At 42.6% G+C, this 20,306-nt stretch overlaps 1 protein-coding gene across 2 annotated transcripts in view; it reads right to left on the bottom strand.

Moving 5' to 3' along the window:
• LOC106565250 (phosphatidylinositol-3,5-bisphosphate 3-phosphatase MTMR14) overlaps positions 1 to 20,306 on the bottom strand; it is a 46,181-nt gene that overhangs the window by 12,970 nt on the left and 12,905 nt on the right. For both annotated transcript variants that reach the window (XM_014132148.3, XM_014132150.3), the window contains exons 3-16: positions 19,780 to 19,888; positions 18,873 to 18,948; positions 14,892 to 14,958; positions 14,561 to 14,683; positions 14,022 to 14,095; positions 13,513 to 13,583; positions 13,237 to 13,311; positions 12,397 to 12,463; positions 10,190 to 10,275; positions 7,634 to 7,710; positions 5,536 to 5,572; positions 5,083 to 5,153; positions 4,609 to 4,667; positions 1,843 to 1,981 (exon numbers count right to left, since the gene is read on the bottom strand). In XM_014132148.3, the coding sequence (XP_013987623.1) occupies positions 1,843 to 1,981; positions 4,609 to 4,667; positions 5,083 to 5,153; positions 5,536 to 5,572; positions 7,634 to 7,710; positions 10,190 to 10,275; positions 12,397 to 12,463; positions 13,237 to 13,311; positions 13,513 to 13,583; positions 14,022 to 14,095; positions 14,561 to 14,683; positions 14,892 to 14,958; positions 18,873 to 18,948; positions 19,780 to 19,888 (1,131 nt within the window). The remainder of the gene's footprint in view (positions 1 to 1,842; positions 1,982 to 4,608; positions 4,668 to 5,082; positions 5,154 to 5,535; positions 5,573 to 7,633; positions 7,711 to 10,189; positions 10,276 to 12,396; positions 12,464 to 13,236; positions 13,312 to 13,512; positions 13,584 to 14,021; positions 14,096 to 14,560; positions 14,684 to 14,891; positions 14,959 to 18,872; positions 18,949 to 19,779; positions 19,889 to 20,306) is intronic.

The following is a 20,306-nucleotide window of genomic DNA, read 5'->3' as shown; positions in this document are numbered from 1 at the left end:
TCAGTTGTGTTGTGACAAGGTAGGGGTGGTATACAGAAGATAGCCCTATTTGGTAAAAGACCAATTCCATATAATGGCAAGAACAGCTCAAAGAGAAACGACAGTCAATCATTACTTTAAGACATGAAGGTCAGTAAATCCGGAAAGTGCAGTTGCAAAACCATCAAGAGCTATGATGAAACTGGCGCTCATGAGGAACGCAACAGGAAAGTAAGACCCAGAGTTACCTCTGCTGCAGAGGATAAGTTCATTAGAGTTACCAGCATCAGAAATTGCAGCCCAAATAAACGCTTCAGAGTTCAAGTAACAGACACATCAACTGTTCAGAAGAGACTATGTGAATCAGGCCTTCATGGTTGAATTACTGCAAAGAAACCACTACTAAAGGACACCAATAATTAGATGAGATTTGCTTGGTCCAAGAAACACGAGCAATGGACATTAGATTGGTGGAAATCTGTCCTTTGGTCTGATGAGTCCAAATTAGATTTTTGGTTCCAACTGCCGTGTCTTTGTGAGACGCAGAGTAGGTGAATGGATGCTCTGCATGTGTGGTTCCCACCGTGAAGCATAGAGGAGGAGGTGTGATGGTGCTTTGCTGTTGACACTGTCTGTGATTTATTTATAATTCAAGGCACACTTAAGCAGCATGGCTACACCAGCATTCTGCAGCGATACACCATCATCCCGTTTGCGCTTAGTGGGAATATCATTTGTTTGTCAACAGGACAATCACCAAACACTACTCCAGGCTATATAAGGGCTATTTGACCAAGGAGAGTGATGAGTGCTGCATCAGATGACCTGGCTTCCACAATCACCCAACCTTAACTCAACTGAGATGGTTTGGGATGCGCTGGAACGCAGAGTGAAGGAAAAGCAGCCAACAAGCTCTCAGCATGTCGGAACTACTTCAAGACAGTTGGAAAAGTATTCCAGGTGAAGCTGGTTGAGAGAATGCCAAGAGAGTGCAAAGCTGTCATCAAGGCAAAGGGTGGCTACTTTGAAGAAAACACTTTTTTTGGTTATTACATGATTTCATGTGTTATTTAATAGTTTTGTTGTTTTCACTATTATTCTACCATGTAGAAAATAGTAAAAATTAAGAAAAACCCTTGAATGAGTAGTTGTGTCCAAACTCTTGACTGGTACTGTTCATAGAGTCCTCGTAATTTACAGCATTTCCCTCACTCAAGACAACCAAAAATGCGCAATTAGCGGGAGGGATGGGGGCAACTTGTCACACAAGGGGTATTAACAGCTGTCAGTCAAAGCCCATACAGAGCTGTGAAGTAGAGACCCTGAGCTCTGACATGTTATCTGCCATTTTCAAAAGGGAGTGTTAATAAGGGCTAAAAAAAACTCTAAACAACTATACATTGTAAAATGTCATATACAAATATTGAAAGCATTTAAATGAGAAAACTAAAAAAGGTTTGCAATGTGAAAATAATGTCTAATTTACATTGTCATTTATTGACGGTCCCTAACTAGCCCAAGAGATAGGCTGTCCAAAGTCAAACCAATTTTGCCCTGGTTGCACACCAGCTGGCTGAAGCTAATTAGCTAAATAATTTGGCAAACTCTTCCCACCTGCGAACACACACACACAAGAGACATCAAACCACTCCCTGAAACCAACTCACGTTTGAATTCAGACAGGGCTGCTTGCATATCTTAATGAACCAATCTAAAATGAGGCCAAATCAGGAAGTGCCATCACCCTTTAAAGGAATACTCATCCATGTGACATCCCTGATACATAAGGGGGTATATTCAAAAGTGAAAGGAAATGTTTCGGCTGCGGTCACACGGACTTCCAGAGAAACGGTGAGGACTCACCAGCTGGAGGCTCCCAGAGGTTGGCCGGAGAACAGGTCCACGGCCTCGTTGGTGAGGCTGGAGGCTCCGCCCGCATCCTCCGTGATCAGAGAGAAGTCACTGCTCAAACTGGTCACGCTGCCCCTGGACTCCCTGGACTCTGCACCAATCACACGGAAGACATTGGTTAGCGGACAGGCCCTCGGACCAATTACAGAGGAGAGATTTGAGGACAATTATAGGGCACAGATTCATTAAAGATACTCTATGGAAGTTAAGTTGCCTTATTGTCAAATTTTGTCTGGAACGTTGCCTGCGGTTGGTTTATATGCATGTATAATATTAATTATTATTATTTATTAAACTTCTATAGCTCTTCTATTACAAAAATAATCTCAAACCGCTTGAAAAAGCAAACTAAACAAAAATGTAATTAAATAGCTGTATAAAAGAACATGTCTGGATTTTCTGCCAGAGTTGAAAGTTTTAAATGTTTTAAGCCTTCAACCGATGTTGTGACAGTCATGAAGGAACATTATTGCTTTTGCAGAGGGAAGGGGTCAGTGACACGGATGCTACACTACAGGACTGTTTTGCTAGCACAGACTGAAATATATGTTTTGGGATTCATCCAATGGCATTGACTAGTATACCACTTCAGTCACGGGCTTCATCAATAAGTGCATCGTTGGCGTCGTCCCCACAGTGACTGTACGTACATATCCCAACCAGAAGCCATAGATTACAGGCAACAGCCAAACCGAGCTAAAGGCTAGAGCTGACGCTTCAAGGAGCGGGACACTAATCCGGACGCATAAGAAATCCCGCTATGCCCTCAGACGAACCCTCACAGGCAAAGCGTCAACACACCGGCTCTACTAATCCTAATACACCAGCTCTGACGCTCGTCGGATGTGGCAGAGCTTGCAAACTATTATGGACTACAAAGGGAAACCCAGCCAAGAGCTACACAGTGATGCGAGCCTATCAGACGGGCTAAATAACTTTTATGCTCGCTTAGGGAGGTCAGAAACCTGGCAGTGTGGTGCCGGGACAACAACCTCTCCCTCAACGTGATCAAAACAAAGGAGATAATCGTGGATTACAGAAAAAGGAGGACCGAACACGACCCCATTCACATCAATGGGGCTGTAATGGAGCGGGTTGAGAGTTAAGTTCCTTGGTGTCCACATCACCAACTAACTATCATGGTCCAGACACACCAAGATAGTCATGAAGAGGGCACAACACATTTTCCCCCTCAGGAGACTATAAAGATATGGCATGGGTTCCCAGATCCTCAAAAAGTTCTACAGCTGCACCATTGGCCCCAGTACGTCACTGGGGCCAAGCTTCCTGCTTTCCAAGTCATAGACTGTTCTCTCTGCTTCCGCACGGCAAGCATTACCGGAGCGCCAAGTCTAGGTCCAAAAGGCTCCCTAATTAACAGCCACCCGGATTATTTACATTGACGACCCCCCCCCCCCCTTTGTTTTTACACTGCTGCTACTCACTGTTTATTATCTATGCTTAGACACTTTACCCCTGCAAAGACTGACCTATAACCCTGCACATTGACTCGGTACCGGTACCGCCTGTATATAGCCTAGTTATTTATTGTGTCACTTATTTTATTTTTTACTACAATAGCCTGTAATAAGCCTTTTGCCAGATACAGTTTATAGACAATATCCATGTCCATTTAGGCTTGTGCGTTCAAAGCTTTGTGCATCATGTTGAGGGGACAAGACCTAAAAGCGTATCACGTTACATCAGAAGTGTAGTGCACAGAGGGAATTCATAAAGGGGTGACCCGATCCTGTAGGTTCATGCTCTACAACATTCGCAGAGTACGACCCTGCCTCACACAGGAAGCGGCGCAGGTCCTAATCCAGGCACTTGTCATCTCCCGTCTGGATTACTGCAACTCGTTGTTGGCTGGGCTCCCTGCCTGTGCCATTAAACCCCTCCAACTCATCCAGAACGCCGCAGCCCGTCTGGTGTTCAACCTTCCCAAGTTCTCTCACGTCACCCCGCTCCTCCGCTCTCTCCACTGGCTTCCAGTCGAAGCTCGCATCCGCTACAAGACCATGGTGCTTGCCTACGGAGCTGTGAGGGGAACGGCACCTCCGTACCTTCAGGCTCTGATCAGGCCCTACACTCAAACAAGGGCACTGCGTTCATCCACCTCTGGCCTGCTCGCCTCCCTACCTCTGAGGAAGCACAGTTCCCGCTCAGCCCAGTCAAAACTGTTCGCTGCTCTGGCACCCCAATGGTGGAACAAGCTCCCTCACGACGCCAGGACAGCGGAGTCAATCACCACCCTCCGGAGACACCTGAAACCCCACCTCTTTAAGGAATACCTGGGATAGGATAAAGTAATCCTTCTAACCCCCCCCCCCCCCCCCCTTAAAAGATTTAGATGTACTATTGTAAAGTGGTTGTTCCACGGGATATTATAAGGTGAATGCACCAATTTGTAAGTCGCTCTGGATAAGAGCGTCTGCTAAATGACTTAAATGTAAATGTAAATGTAAGGGCATATGCCGCTATTTGCAGCTTTTCAAAAGTTTCTTCATAACATATCATGAGTACAATGTATCACATTCATTTACATGACATTTACATGAGATCAGAACTGTAGTGCACAGCAGGAACTCTTACAAGGGTCTTTAAAAAAATAATGTCTTAACATACCACCACTGTACTAACAATGTATGAAATACACCTCTATCCTCATGTAACATATACTTAATAATGAACTATGTCGCCAGGGAAGCAACTTACTCAACTTGCAGAGGTCGTCCACTGTGAAATCGGTCTCTTTGAAATGAGAGTTTTTCCTCCTTTGGAAGAGAAAAAAGGATGATGAAATAATACGCAGAAAGAGAGGAAGAAGAGAGCGAGAGAAAAAGACTGACACTGCTCAAAAAGAAGGAGAGAGAAAGATCAAAGAATATAGAAATGTGAAGAAAAAAAAACTGTTTGGTCACAGTCGGTTTTCGACGATGAAAGAACAGCGTTATTGCCCTGAGTGGCTGTATTTCTACAGTTGAAAGATAAAAAAAAAAAAGTGGCTTAAGGGTATAGTAAGGCCTATTCCCTATATAGTCCACTACTTTAGACCACAGCCTATAGGGCTCTGGATAAAAGTAGTGCACAATATATTGGAAATAGGGTGCCATTTTGGGGGCGGCCAATATTTTATAAAAGTGCTTTTACATTCCAAATGTCTCCGTTGATTCATGACATTTCACTCACCTCTGTTTCTTCATGGCAGAGAACTTCTCTGAGACAATGTGCTTCAAAAAATTGAAGCAAAAAAAGAAAATCTGCCGGGAGGAATGAAAGATGAAGTTACGTCTTTCAGGTGTAAAAAAATAAGGAAATTAAATACATGACAAAACGCTGCCCCCTAGTTTTCAAAAACACCCCAAAACAACTCACTTAAGTTGAGAATTGGATATCAGTTTCAGAAATCAGATAACATTTTACTCTCATCTTCACAAGCCATTATATTTACATTGGTGTAGTAAATTCCTAAAACGAATTTAAGAAGACGGCAACAGTGTTATAACTGTTTGAGGGCAATAACCATATTAACTAAATAGAAAACTAATAACCAATGTTTTAATATTCCACATACACGCGGGCACACACATACAGAGAGAGAGAGAAGAGGTGGCATTGATATTGTGTTAGAGTGCAACTGACCTCCTCTCCTTTGGTGAGGCGATCAGGCAGCATATGACTGTAGAAGTGACACAAACCAGATGAACGAGTATGATTACAGAATCCATTAAACAAATCAAAGAACACTTTATTACATATGATTATTAGCTGCCAACACCAACCAACATTTTTAAATGTCCAATGCAGCCTTTTATCTCAATAACATAACATTTCTGGGTAACAATAAAGTACCTTACATTGATTGTTTTCAATTAAAATGGTAACAAAAAAAAAGCTTCCGAGCAATTTCTCAAGCAAGAATTTTGCTAGGACTGTGTGGGAGTGATCTGAGTGGGGAGGAGAAAACTGAAAATTAGCTATTGGCAATTCTTTCTTATTGGGCTATTAACCAATTTACCACCTGGTGATGTCATCAGGCAGGCCAAAACTCCAACCCACCAAAACAGGCTGAAATTTCAGGCGGCCTTTTCAAACAGCTCTTAAATAAAAAAGGGCATTATCAAAATTTTACAGTCTTCCAACCTCATCGTGTGGAAATATATATAACACACAGGACAATCACATCTTTGACTGCACTGGGCCTTTAATACTTTCTCAATATCTGTTCCTTTCTATTCAGCATCCGGTTTTCTCCATGCACCTGGTGTTACCTGGTACAATGGTTACAATGTAAGTTTTACTTTCCAATTTATATACTTGTTGAATCAAACAGTTCAAAAGATCAAAGTCAAAGTCAAGAAGACTGTAAAGCACAAGTAGGGGACCGTTTAGACCTTGTAATTTACTAAATAAAGTATATCAATAACCAACTGACCAGTTGTCACTCATTTTCTCTCTCATCTCCAGCTTAGAACCTGAACTGACCATTAGGATTGCTTTTACATTTAAAGGGAAAACAACAAATGAACAAACTCTCAATGGGAGTTTGAGCCATAATGAAAGATTACGCAAATCCATACATACCGCTGCATCATAACACTGATTGCTGGTAAAAAAAACACCAATTATTACAGATATTATTAAGCCATAGTAAAACGCTGTTTTTGTATATAAATATGAACTTGATAGAACTAAAAATGCATGCATTGTCTAACATAATGTCCTAGGAGTGTCATCTGATGGAGATTGTAAAAGGTTAGTGTATCATTTTAGCTGGTTTTATGGTTTTGGTGACCCTGTCTTTGACTTGACAAAACATTACACACAACTCTTGTAAATGTACTGTCCTAACATACTCTAAATTTATGCTTTCGCCGTAAAACCTTTTTGAAATCGTAAAACGTGGTTAGATTAAGGAGATGTTTATCTTTCAAATGGTGTAACATAGTTGTATTTTTGAAAAATTTGAATTTTGACATTTATTTGGATTCAAATTTGCCGCTCTTGAAATGCACCTGCTGTTGATGGAGTGCACCACGGGTGGCACGCTAGCGTCCCACCTAGCCCCAAGAGGTTAAAGGGGAGAGGTTTGGTGTGTGTGTGTGTGTGTGTGTGTGTGTGTGAGTGAGAGAGAGACTCCCAGTTTATCCCTCTTCCCTGGCCGCAGTCTCAGAAGTTTGTCCTGGAATAATTACTCTGTAGAGCCATCTCCGGGGCAGGGATTTTTTTTGTTAATATTTTTTTTTACTCCGTTTGACGAGTTAAACTTTGGAGAGATGCACAGCGGTAATTATGAAGGAAAGCCTCGAGAGAGAGAGAGGGGGGGAGTGGAAGAGAGAAATGAAGAAGGCTCCATCTCAATTCGCCTTTCGGTGATTCCTTGCATCCTATGTCCTCACCTCCTCAACTACTGTATATCGGAGGAGAGGGTCCAAAGTTCCTTCTTTCTGACTTTCTTCTCCAATGTGTTGAAAAGGTTGAGGAGAGAGAAGGTGAGCAATCAAGGAAAGATTAATTGAGACAGAGACAGGGTACTTAACTTGGCCTGCTCTACCCTCTCCTCAGAGTCTTCCTTCCTATAAAGCTCCTTCCTCAATTATGCATCTCAAACACATCTGGGTCTGGTCACGTTTCAGTTTTCCCCTCCCCACTCAGACAGTCCTCGATTGCTGTTGTGAACACACCCCTCAGTATTACTAAGGAGTAATGGCGGTGTTGTGAGTGGACTGTGAATCCTTACCCAAAGAGGAACCAGTCGTAGGCGATTGTCAGATAGAGGATTTCAGCAGGCTCCAGGCTGGCGTGGACGGCACCATCCTATTAAAAAATACATTAAAGAATTTCAACATGTCATTAAATAAACTCCACGCAAATTAGCCCCGAAAGGTGACACATGTAAATGTTATACTCCTGTTTCATTTTCTTAAAAAAAACTAAATAAGAATTCAGACCGTTTACTCAGTACTTTGTTGAAGCACCTTGGGTAGCGATTACAGCCTCGAGTCTTCTTGGGTATGACGCTACAAGCTTGTATTTGGGGAGTTTCTCAAATTCTTCTCTGCAGATCCTCTCAAGCTCTGTCAGGTTGGATGGGAAGTGTTGCTGCAGAGAAAATGAAGGTCTCTCCAGAGATGTTTAATCGGGTTCAAGTCTGGACTCTAGCTGGGACACACAAGGACATTGAGACTAGTCCCAAGGCCACTCCTGCATTGTCTTGGCTGTGTGCTTAGGGCCGTCCTGTTGGAAGGTGGACCTTCGCCACAGTCTGAGGTCCTGAGCGCTCTGGAGCAGGTTTTCATCAAGAATCTCTCTGTACTTTGCTCCGTTCAGCTTTAACTCGATCCTGAATCATCCCCTAGCCCCTGCTGCTGAAAAACATCACCCCAGCATGATGCTGGGGCGGCAGCATAGCCTAGTGGTTAGAGCGTTGGACTAGTAACCGAAAGGTTGCAAGATCGAATCCCCGAGCTGACAAGGTACAAATCTGTCGTTCTGCCCCTGAACAAGGCAGTTAACCCACTGTTCCTAGGCCGTCATTGAAAATAAGAATTTGTTCTTATTAACTGACTTGCCTAGTTAAAAAAAGGTAAAATAAATGCTGCCTCTACCATCCTTTACCGCTTGGCATTCAGGCCAAAGAGTTCAATCTTGGTTTCATCAGACCAGAGAATCTTGTTTCTCATGGTAGGAGTCTTAAGGTGCCTTTTGGCAAACTCCAAGCGGGCTGTCATGTGCCTTTTACTGAGGTGTGGCTTCCGTCTGGACACTACCATAAAGGCTTGATTGGTGGAGTGCTGCAGATATGGTTGTCCTTCTGGAAGGTTCTCCCATCTCCACCAAGGAACTCCGGAGCTCTGTCAGAGTGACCATCGGGTTCTTGGTCACATCTCTGACCAAGGCCCTTCTCCCCCCGATGGCTCAGTTTGGCTGGGCAGCCAGCCCTAGGAAGAGTCTTGGTGGTTCTAAACTTTTTCCATTTAAGAATGGAGGCCACTGTGTTCTTGGGGACCATCAATGCTGCAGAAATGTTTTGGTACCCTTCCCCAGATCTGTACCTCGACACAATCCTGTCTCAGAGCTCTACGGACAATTCCATCGACCTTATGGCTTGGTTTTTGCTCTGTCAACTGTGGGACCTTATATAGACAGGTGTGTGCCTTTCCAAATCATGTCCAATCAATTTAAATTTACCACAGGTGGCCTCCAATCAAGTTGCAGAAACATCTCAAGGATGATCAATGGAAACAGGATGCACCTGAGCTAAATTTTGTGGCTCATAGCAAAGGGTCTGAATACTTATGTAAAAAAGGTATTTCTGTTTTTAATTTTCTGATAAATTAGAAAAACAAATTATCTCCACCCGACACAGCCAGAAAAGGACTAGCCACCCCTCATAGCCTGGTTCCTCTCTAGGTTTCTTCTTAGGTTCTGGCCTTTCTAGGGAGTTTTTCCTAGCCACTGTGCTTCTACACCTGCATTGTTTGCTGTATGGGGTTTTAGGCTGGGTTTCTGTACAGCACTTTGTGACATCAGCTGATGTAAGAATGGTTTTATAAATAAATTTGATTGATAAAAACCTGTTTTCGCTTTGTCATTATCGGGTATTGTGTGTAGATGGATCAAAAAATATATAATTCTATTTTAGAATAAGGCTGTAACTTAAAATGAGGAAAAAGTCAGCGGATCTGAATATTTTCCCAATGCACTGTACCTACCAGCGCTCTAAAAAGTCAGGCAAACAATACTTTCCTGTCGATATTTTTTTTTACATTTCAAGTGGCTGAAGGACAAACCCCACAGACAACCGGTAGTGACTTTTTCAAATCCTCCTACATCAGAAAGAGCAGATTCTGAGGTTTCTAAAACACTTACCAAATAACTCTTTCAATTTAAGTGATTAGCTCTATTTCAACTGGCTTTTCTAGTGTTAGGCAGTGTGTCTTGAATCTTAATTCGACTTGCGTGTTAAGACAAATGGGAGGGGCATCGGGGGTGAAAGCAGATGAATGCATTGTGGAATTACAGAAAAATGTATTTAGAAGTTCCTTTTGAATTGAATTACTAAACTGATACCTGGGTGGCGGTGGAGTGTGTGTGTGTGTGGGGGGGGAGCGATAAAACAGTGGGATAGGAAGGAAAGAAAGAGAAAAACAGGGTGATAGGAATGAGAGAGAGAGAGAGAGAGAGAGAGAGAGAGAGAGAGAGAGAGAGAGAGAGAGAGAGAGAGAGAGAGAGAGAGAGAGAGAGAGAGAGAGAGAGAGAGAGAGAGAGAGAGAGAGAGAGAGAGAACACTTACTGCCCACAGCGAGAGCCGCAGGAGGGACACGAAAAGAGGCGTCCGGTCCCAACCGGATATGCAGTGCACCAGGAGACCGCTCTCATCTACAGGGCAAATCAAATCACTGATTAATCAGGCTGTCATACACAATTAGTTGGTATACACAGCCTGAAACATTGGAGTGCAAAATCAGTAAATGTTTCTTACAAGCCAGAATGTTGATTAAAATTACATTTCAATTTACTCTACCGATTGTCTGCGTGGTTGGTCTTTCAGCTGCTTGAAATTTGAGAAAAAAAATCTCCACAGGAAAGTATTCTTAGATAGTAGATTTGCCACTGCTGATTGCGAGGCAACGTTCCTTCTGTGATTCTGTTACGCTTGGGTGCCTCGGCTATTGTTTACATATTGTGCAAGTGTTTACATCACGTGTGTCAGTAGACTGAAAATACACACCAGAAATACATCCCAACAAAACCATATACACTACCGTTACATAGTTTGGAGTCACTTAGACATTTCCTTGTTTTTGAAAGAAAAGCTAAAAAAATGTTGATTAAAATATCAAATTGATCAGAAATACAGTGTAGACATTGTTAATGTTGTAAATGACTATTGTAACTGGAAACGGCTAATTTATGGAATATCTACATAGGCGTACAGAGGCCCATTATCAGCAACCATCAGTCCTGTGTTCCAATGGCACGTTGTGTTAGCTAATCCAAGTTTATCATTTTAAAATGCTAATTGATCATTAGAAAACCCTTTTGCTATTATGTTAGCACAACTGAAAACTGTTGCGTGATTGAAGAAGCAATAAAACTGGCATTCTTTAGACTAGCTGAGTATCTGGAGCACTAGCATTTGTGGTTTCAATTACAGGCTCAAAATGGCCAGAAACAAAGCACTTTCTTCTGAAACTCGTCAGTCTATTCTTGTTCTGAGAAATGAAGGTTACTCCATGCGAGAAATTGCCAAGAAACTGAAGATCTCATACAACGCCATGTACTACTCCCTTCACAGAACAGCGCAAACTGGCTTTAACCAGAATAGAAAGAGGAGTGGGAGGCCCTGTTGCACAACTGAGCAAGAGGACAAGTACATTAGAGTACCAAACACCTCAAGTCCTCAACTGGCAGCTTCATTAAATCGTACCCGCAAAACACCAGTCTCAACGTCAACAGTGAAGAGGCGACTCCGGGATGCTGGCCTTCTGGGCAGAGTTGCAAAGAAAAAGCCATATCTCAGACTGGCCAATAAAAAGAAAAGATTAAGGGCAAAAGAACAGACACCGGAGAGAGGAACTCTGCCTAGAAGGCCAGCATCCCGGAGTCGCCTCTTCACTGTTGACATTGAGACTGGTGTTTTGCGGGTACTATTTAATGAAGCTGCGAGTTGAGGACTTGTGAGGCGGCTGTTTCTCAAACTAGACACTAATGTACTTGTTTTATTGCTACTTTAACAGTTTTCAGCTGTGCTAACATAATTGCATAAGGGTTTTCTAATGATCAATAAGCCTTTGAAAATGATTAACTTAAATGATTAGCTAACACAAGATGCCATTGGAACACAGGAGTGATGGTTGCTGAAAATAGACCTCTGTACGCCTATGTTGATATCCCATTAAAGAAAATCTGCCGTTTCCAGCTACAATAGTCATTTACAACATTTAACAATGTCTACACTGTATTTCTGATCAATTTGATGTTATTTTAAACAGACCAAAAATGTGCTTTTCTTTCAAAAACAAAGACATTTCTAAGTGACCCCTAACTTTTTAACGGTAGTGTACCTACCGGCTCCCTTAAAACGATACTTTCCTGTGGATATTTTGTCCCAAATTTCGAGCGGCTGAAAGACAAACCACACAGACAACCAGCAGAGTAAGGCTGTATATAGCAATTCATTGTGTATTACAGCCTGATTAAATCAGACAACCAAATAACAAACACTTGAGAAACAAAGGATTGAACCAGGTTTTTATAGCGACTAGTAAGTGATGAGGATTTAAACAGCACAATGGCAACATAAGCCTTTGGTCTTCCCTGGGTCAAGTTTGACTTTGGAGGCCTACATCTCAGGGACCCTCACTAGACGACCATATGAGATATGATATGACTTACCCACTCTTTCTCCATGTTCATTTCACTCCCTGACAGAAAGAAAAAATTGGTTACAGCCCCCAAGGAGCTTTAACCAACACGCGCACACACACACATACTGACCGTCGCTGTTGATGATGTGAAGCAGCAGCTTCAGGTAGTTCTGGGTCTGATGGACCAGGTCCCAAGACTGAAACACAAGGACAGAGAAGAACACATGAGGACTTTCAACACGTTTTCACCGGAGGCACATCCAGCAGGTCACTAATGTTCAGATAGAAATATGTTATGTAGAACAAATATGCCTCTCTGACATTTGGAATAAGGATTCATGACATTTCTATCTGCAATGTTTGCCTACTGAACGTGGCCCTGGTGTGGTGACTACATCTCTTATTACCTAAAATATGCATTAAAACACAAACTGTCTTACAGCAGCGGTTTTCTAAAATCTCCTCAGGGACCCCCAACCTACTCACAATGTTGTTGTAGCCCTGAACTAGCTCACTTGAGTTAACTAATCAAGGGCTTGATAAGTAGTTGACAAACTGAATCAGGTGTGCTAGCTCTGGAATGGATTAAACACATGAAATGGCTAGGGGTGCCTGAGGAGAGGTTTGAAAACACCCGTTTTAGAGAATGTCAAGACGACATGAGAAATGAATGGTCGGCAACCATGCCGTTCCACGGCCAACCTACAGAGGTCACTGTGAGACCAGTAATACTGTGACATAATAGGAATCACATTTCACTGAAGTATAATTGGAAAGTTAGACATACCTGATATAGTGGCCTGGGTGGTCTAGTGGTTTGGGCCACTGCCTCCGACAGACAAACACGTGTTGGCATAAATTTGAATCCAGCCTAGTGCCCTGTGATACAGTCTCCTATCTGTCCTTCTCTCCTAGTCAACAACACTGAGGAAATACTCAGAAGAAGGAAAAAAAAAAAAAAAAGACTAACCTGATATTCACTCCAGTTTATATTCAAGTTCTTGGTAAAGCACGCAGGGATTGTCAAAGGAGCATCCACAAAATCCTGTCAACAATAAAAATGGTATGTTTTGAAATGTGAAAATCATTCATCTGGATGGACATATGATACATCACAATCTGAGATCAGAAGACCATAGAATGACTAGAATGGGTGAGGATAAAGTTAAATTGCCTAGGTTTTAGTCTTTTATCCCTTCTATTAACTATACTTCTAGGCAGGAAACGTTAAAATCGACCAGCATACCTGATTCCAGTTGAATACTAGTCCCTCAGCGGTGTAGTCTCGATCTTTGTAGTCCTTAAAGAACTCACACCCTGGAAGCACAGAGAGAGGGGTCCGGTGTCACGATACAACTGTACGCATTGAGAACAGTACAGGTCCTCTAGCTATCCAGTTCTGAGTTCAAATACGGTTTGAAATCTTTCAAATACTTTTAGTGCTTTAGCCTGCCCGGTGTGCCAGATGGGTGGAGTTTGCGTCACCCATAGCGCCGATCAAACTCAGTCAAGCCCAGCTTAAGTGTTTCAAATTATTGCAAATAGTATTTGATCCCAGGTCTGTAGCTATCTCTCTGGGGAAGACGTTTATTAATAAGATGTAGAAATGCATTGTAAGGCCGAGTTACTGTCATCGACGTAACACTAAATTTATTTGTCAAGACTGCTGAAACCTGTTTTCCTAATAAAAAGGAGAATATTTTAACAATGAACTGGAATGTAAACGTAGGTTGGGGTTGAAAGAATTGTCTTTACCCGGGTAAGGCACAGAGAGCAGGGTGAAGTCCGCATAGCGTTGGGCCTTATCCACCTTCTCAGACGAGGTGACACTGGACAGACAAGAGACGAGAAGAGAGGGGAAGATAAAAAATTAAAAATGTAAAAAGTGGAGTAGAGAAAGAAAATATTCAGAAGGTGATGAAAACCGTACGTGTATACATGACGCCTGACTTAACGGTCAGTGACACATGTACACACAGCTGCACAACCGGCGAACCATAGTAAGTATGTGAACAGACAGAGACAACCACGCCATGCACACACACGTCAACATTACATCACAACCATACAAGCACGCAGGCAGGCAGCTACATAAATAAAGACAACACACACCGCCACACATGCAAAGGTCAACGTCCAAAAAAAGTGTACACTTGTTTATTACATTACATAAAGTCACCATAAGGCCACCATGAACAGGAGCCAATGACCCAGAACAGATCCCCCTCTGTGTGTGGGGCGCGGGTGGGAGGGGTGAATACATTAAGAGTCCTGGCTGTGAGCTTGAGACTTACTTAAGGCCAAACTTGACCTTCTTGTTCTCCACCATGAGGTCACAGATGTAGCGCACGGAGAGGTAGCGTAGCAGCTTGATGTCCAGACCCCGCACCTTGTCAAAGAGCTGAGAGTCCCCGTTCCTGTAGCGAGGGAGAGACGGGATGTAGAGAAAGAGTTCAAAGAAAAATGTTAGACGTCATCCAACGACCACAAAAATGTATGGGGCATTTTGAGCATTCCAAAAAAATAAAAAATAAAAAATAAAACAATAATAAAAAAATAAAAATAAAAAAAATCAGGCAAGGAAAACAAAACACACGTCACTGGATCACGTGAAAAGACACCAACCTCACACCGTCGTCGTCCTCTGGAACCTCTGGCTCGGACTCTGCCCCCCACGTGTCATCCGTACCCCCTAGAGGGGGAGAGAGAATGCGAATGAGCAAAAGAAAGGGAGGGAGAGCGAATGAGAGAACGAGAGATGCGTCACCACCATATAATTCTTACATGCTGACCAGACCGGACACGTCGCGTGCGCGAGCGTTGCAAAATAAATGTAGAAATCCATGTTATTCAATTATTGCTCGCGAGCGCCAACGAGCTTCGGCGTTGCCAATGGCTAAAATAGAAGTCATTCCTATTTCTGACACAGATCGCGCTGCAAGTCCTGCCTCTCCCATCTCCTCATTGGTTTATAGAAGCAGGTACCCACGTACCATCTCCTCATTGGTTATAGCCACGTGGGTGATTGAAAGATGAACCGTTTTGCTGGTTGTCGTGGTAATACTATGAAAGTGGAGATGCCAATCACCATATAAGTTCAAAGAAGCCTGGAAGGAGGAGAGATGACTAGAAACGATTCGGTTGACCGTTTTATGTGTGGATTAATTGTCGGAGTAGAGGACCTTGTGCATTTCAGGTAAAATAACAACTCAATGTTTATATCCCAGGAAAAATTAGCTAGCAACAGCAAGCTAGCTAAATAGGACAAATTAGCTAGCAAGTGCAAGCCAACTAGCTAAATTGCCATACATGTTTAAAGCTTTTCGACCTGTCCCCAAATTAATGTAATTGGTTCAGAGTTTGTTTTGATACTTTAACCTGCGTGTCGTGATCACGTTTGGTGTAGGGGGACAAAATACATTTAGGCACGATAGGGCACGCCCGCAGCCGGTTTGGGTTCCGTGTAAAAGTGGATTCAATGAGGACACACTTGAGGATACTTCTCTCATAGGAGTTGAATCGGGAGTGTTTGTAAGGTGTTTTAGATCTATTTCAGAATGAATGGGGCCCTATGGCACTACTGACTAAACCACAATATGACTATCAACTACTAAACTAAGCCAAATGCATAAAAACTGTCTTGGGGAATAGACGGCAGCCATCGCAAGTGAAAATATAGCAGCACTGTTTGATCGTGGAACATAGTTCATCATTCCAGAGTTCCCAGAGGTGTGATAGATGAACTGACAAGCATTACGTTCTTGATGGTAGCTCGGCAGTGCCCGGCCCCTAACCATCCTACCGACTAAACTTTGCGAGGCATGTCACTTCACACATCTCTTCGATTAGCCCACCACTTAGCACGCACACCGACGGCGCGCGCGGTCAACTAGTCGATCATTTGAAGACCACATTTTGATTAGGACAGCGCCGTCGTGTTGCTTCGAGACACACGTGGGGACTCCTCGATCAATTTGTTTTCACCGAATCTCCGTTTGGATATTGGGATTAGGCTACAATTAGGCTGGGGAAATGTTAGTTAAACTGAGTTTAGGGCTGCTAGTGATCATCTTTTCTTGTTGGATCATTTACTAGAACCTTTGGCCAGCAAGTTATACATGTAGTTTAACAAGTGGATTAATTTTGCTATTTACTCGCAGTCGCATAGTAGCCTAGCCCTACTCCCGATCAAAAGCCTGTGCCTTCACTGACTCGGCTCAATCAATGTGATTTTGATTCACTGACTCTCCATCCGTATAGGCTATTTGGTTACCGTAATTTCCGGACTATAAGCCGCAACTTTTTTCCCCACGCTTTGAACCTCGCGGTTTAAACAATGACGCGGCTAATATATGGATTTTTCCCGCTTTCAATTTTTTTTTTCAAAAAAAAAAAACATTCTGTGACGTGCTCATTTTTTTGGCAGCATGAAGCTTTCATTAGACCAATGAAATTGCCGAACGGGTTATGGTCAAACAACTTCTTGGTTTACTGTTTAGATTAAATTGAGCGCTCTCAAACTTCCCATCATTCTGATTACGGTAGTCATTTTGTTACCCTCATCATCGCAAAGACACGGAGAAATGCATATGATGCAGCTTTCAAGTTGAAGGCGATTGATCTGGCTGTTGGAAAAGGAAATAGAGCTGCTGCATGGGAGCTTGGTCTTAATGAGTCGATGATAAGACGTTGGAAACAGCAGCGTGAGGAATTGACTCAGTGCAAAAAGACAACTAAAGCTTACTGCAAATTTTTTATTTTTTGTTACAAGCCGTGTTTCATTAAAGCCTATTTATTTTTGTTACAAGCCGTATTTCGTTAAAGCCTGTGTAAAGTTAATTTGTTTCAATGTACCGGTAGGTACCTGCGGCTTATAGACATGTGCGGCTTATTTATGTTCAAAATAATATTTTTTTTACAATTCAGTGGGTGTGGCTTATATTCAGGTACGCTCAATAGTCCGGAAATTACGGTAATTGGTTTCTGGCTGGGCAAATAAGTGGAGGTGGTATAGCTCATCTATTCATTTGCACAGCTATCACAGATCAGAAACATTTAGCATGCAATAATGTAGCCTAAAAATCAAGTGCAGGCCTATAATTTTGCTCCATCAGGTAGAGGCAACTCCAAAAAGGGCGCGGAGGGTGTGAAATATGAGCACGAGACTCACATGCTTTTGAAAATAGGATGGCTGTTATTTTCTGTCGGTATCATGATGAAGATAATCCCAATTTAACACCATACGCCTGCTCCTTAAAGTGGAGTGAAGGTAAGAAAGAGATGAAACGCGGATTTTAAAAAACACGGGCTTGGGCTCCGTTTAAAAAAATAATATAATGTATTTTTGTTTATGACAGCGGTTCCACACGTTAATGTGACACCAGTTGTATGGGGAAAATATTACTTGTATTTTATTCTGCTATATTCTTACCATAATATACTGTATATATGTGTTGACTGATTGGGGCAGGTATGTTTTGTCGGTTTAATGAAAAAAAAGAATGAACCATTTAATTAATATGGATGTAATTAAACAAAAAAATATGCTATTCTATTAGTCTTAATGTTTCTTAGGACTGGCCTGAACGAATTAATACAATTATTCAAATAGACGCCCACCCACATCTGCACACCACTACCACCACCACCACGTGTCACCGGCATGCACACGGTAGGTATAAAAGGCATATGCAGGCAAGAATGTGGCAATAATGGGCCTGTTTGTAAGGGGGTCATATAAACATTGTCCCATTTTTTTAACAGGCAATGTTAATAACAGGCATATGCAGTATAAGAGGCTGGAAGCCAGCAGCACAGGGTCAACCGCAGTACAGGCAGCACCCCTGGAGCAGGGGAGGAGAACAATGGAGGAGGACGAGGATGTTACAACTCAAGATGTAGACCGAGTACTAAATGGCATCCTATTCCTAAAATGTACATATTTTTAAACTTTTACCCCTTTTTCTCCTCAATTTCATGATATCCAAATTGGTAGTTACAGCCTAGTCTCGCCGCTGCAACTCCCGTCCGGACTCGGGAGAGGCGAAGGTCGAGAACCACGCGTCCTCCGAAACACGACCCTGCCAAGCCGCACTGCTTCTTGACACACTGCTCGCTTACCCCTAAAGCCAGACACACCAACGTGTCGAAGGAAACACCGTACAACTTGTAACCGAAGCTAGCTTGCAGGCACCCGGCACACCACAAGGAGTCACTAGAGCGCGATGGCACAAGGACATCCCGGCCAGCCAAACCCTCCCCTAACTCGGATGGGTCTCCCGGCAGGCTATGACACAGACTGGGATCAAATCCAGGTCTGTAGTGACGCCTCAAGCAATGCAGTGCCTTAGACCGCTGCGCCACTCAGGAGGCCCCCTATTCCTTATTGAATTTTAAAACACAATCCACTTGCAGTGAAGCCGCTCAACTACCCAACCCCCCTCCCGAAGAGTGCTGGTCTAGGATCAAGTTCCCCTGTCCATGTAACCTTACTAAATATAAATCAAAAGGGAAAAACTGATCCTAGACCTACTCTGAGACGCTTTGTGAATACGGCCCTGAACTAGATTCACTTGCTAACAAAATTTACTTTTTTGTCAGTCTCACCGGAGAAGATGTAGTTGTACCCGGTGCGTCCATATAGCTCCCCCCAGCCTGCCAAAGTGGACGACCGACAAATATGCTGCAACGGAAGACAACACAGGATAAGTATTAGACACACACAGGCACGTTAACATACTCCTCATTTCAATAGTCTATAAACCATTCAATCAAGTCCCTCTTATTGTTGTTTTTGACACGTTCACTTCTTTGCTCAAAAGGCAAGAAGTATTTAAAAACAATGCTCAACAGGTTTTCAAAGATTTGCAGAAAATCAAAGGCAGAGGCCATTTTTAAACATTGTGACAGATCAAAGAGAAAGAGAACATACAGCAGCCCAGGCTAAAACAGTTCCAAACTAGGAAGGTAAAGTTTCAAGAGAAGCTCCCCCCCCCCCCCCTTAATTACAAATGACAAACGTGGTCGTATTAGCCATAGTAGGCTAATAGCAAAGCAGTAACAAGCCTAGCTGTTAAAATAAGTGAAGTAAAGACAGCATTTGAACTCAATCTAAATTGCAGCCTGAAAGTATGGCATTAAAAAGCTATTAACTACAAATTACACTTTTATAAATGAAAGATCTCAGAAAGGAATGTGCCTAGCTGGCTAGAGGTGACTTGAGGGCCCTGTTCAAACGCTCTTAAAAATACTTCCTTCCTCGAAGCAATCACTGATGTGACATGACAGGATTAGGCTAGTGTTGGCAAGCATTCCACTGCATTGACTTCACTAATTATGTCTGACCAGATCAGTGATTACCCCAAGGAATGGAGGAAAGAAGGGTGCATTTGAAAAAGTATTCAAACCAGGCTGATGTCTCCGGACCGCAAAGGGACTAACTTCCTGGTGAAATGAAGGCGAGACATAGAAAAAAATACATAAACATAAAAATAAATATATCTCAAAGTTGTACTTTGCCATTGTAGAGGATGACTGGGCAGACGAACCTCCCTCGGCAGCGGGCCATCTTACTGCGGTTCACCAGGTCCTGCAGCTTGGTGATCTGGACCGTGCTCTCAAACCTGGGGGCACACCAGCAATATATGGATCATCATAAATGGATCAGCCATATATCATGTTCATGGCTCTATTATAACAAAGCAATATATGGATCATAATCCTCAATATAGCAATGGATACAGTCCTTAGCTGTGGTATATTGGCCATATACCACAAACCCCAGAGGTGCCTTATTGTTACTATGAACTCGTTACCATCATAATTAGAAAAGTAAACCGTGCAGGGGTGGGTGAATGGAAGAGGAGGACGTTAAAACTTAAGATGTAGAATCCTAAATGGCATCCTATTCCCTATTATTTCTTAACATCTTTAAAAACACAATCCACTTGCAGTGAAGCCGCTCAAGTAAAAGTAACGTGTTTGCTCTAGATATTACGGTTGGGTGAAAACGTTCTGGGTGTTTTTATGAATTATTGAGTG

Source organism: Salmo salar, chromosome 12 (genome assembly GCF_965601325.2).
Source record: "Salmo salar chromosome 12, fSalSal1, whole genome shotgun sequence".
In the NCBI taxonomy this organism is placed as follows: Eukaryota; Metazoa; Chordata; class Actinopteri; order Salmoniformes; family Salmonidae; genus Salmo; species Salmo salar.
This window is presented reverse-complemented; position numbering and strand designations above follow the sequence as displayed.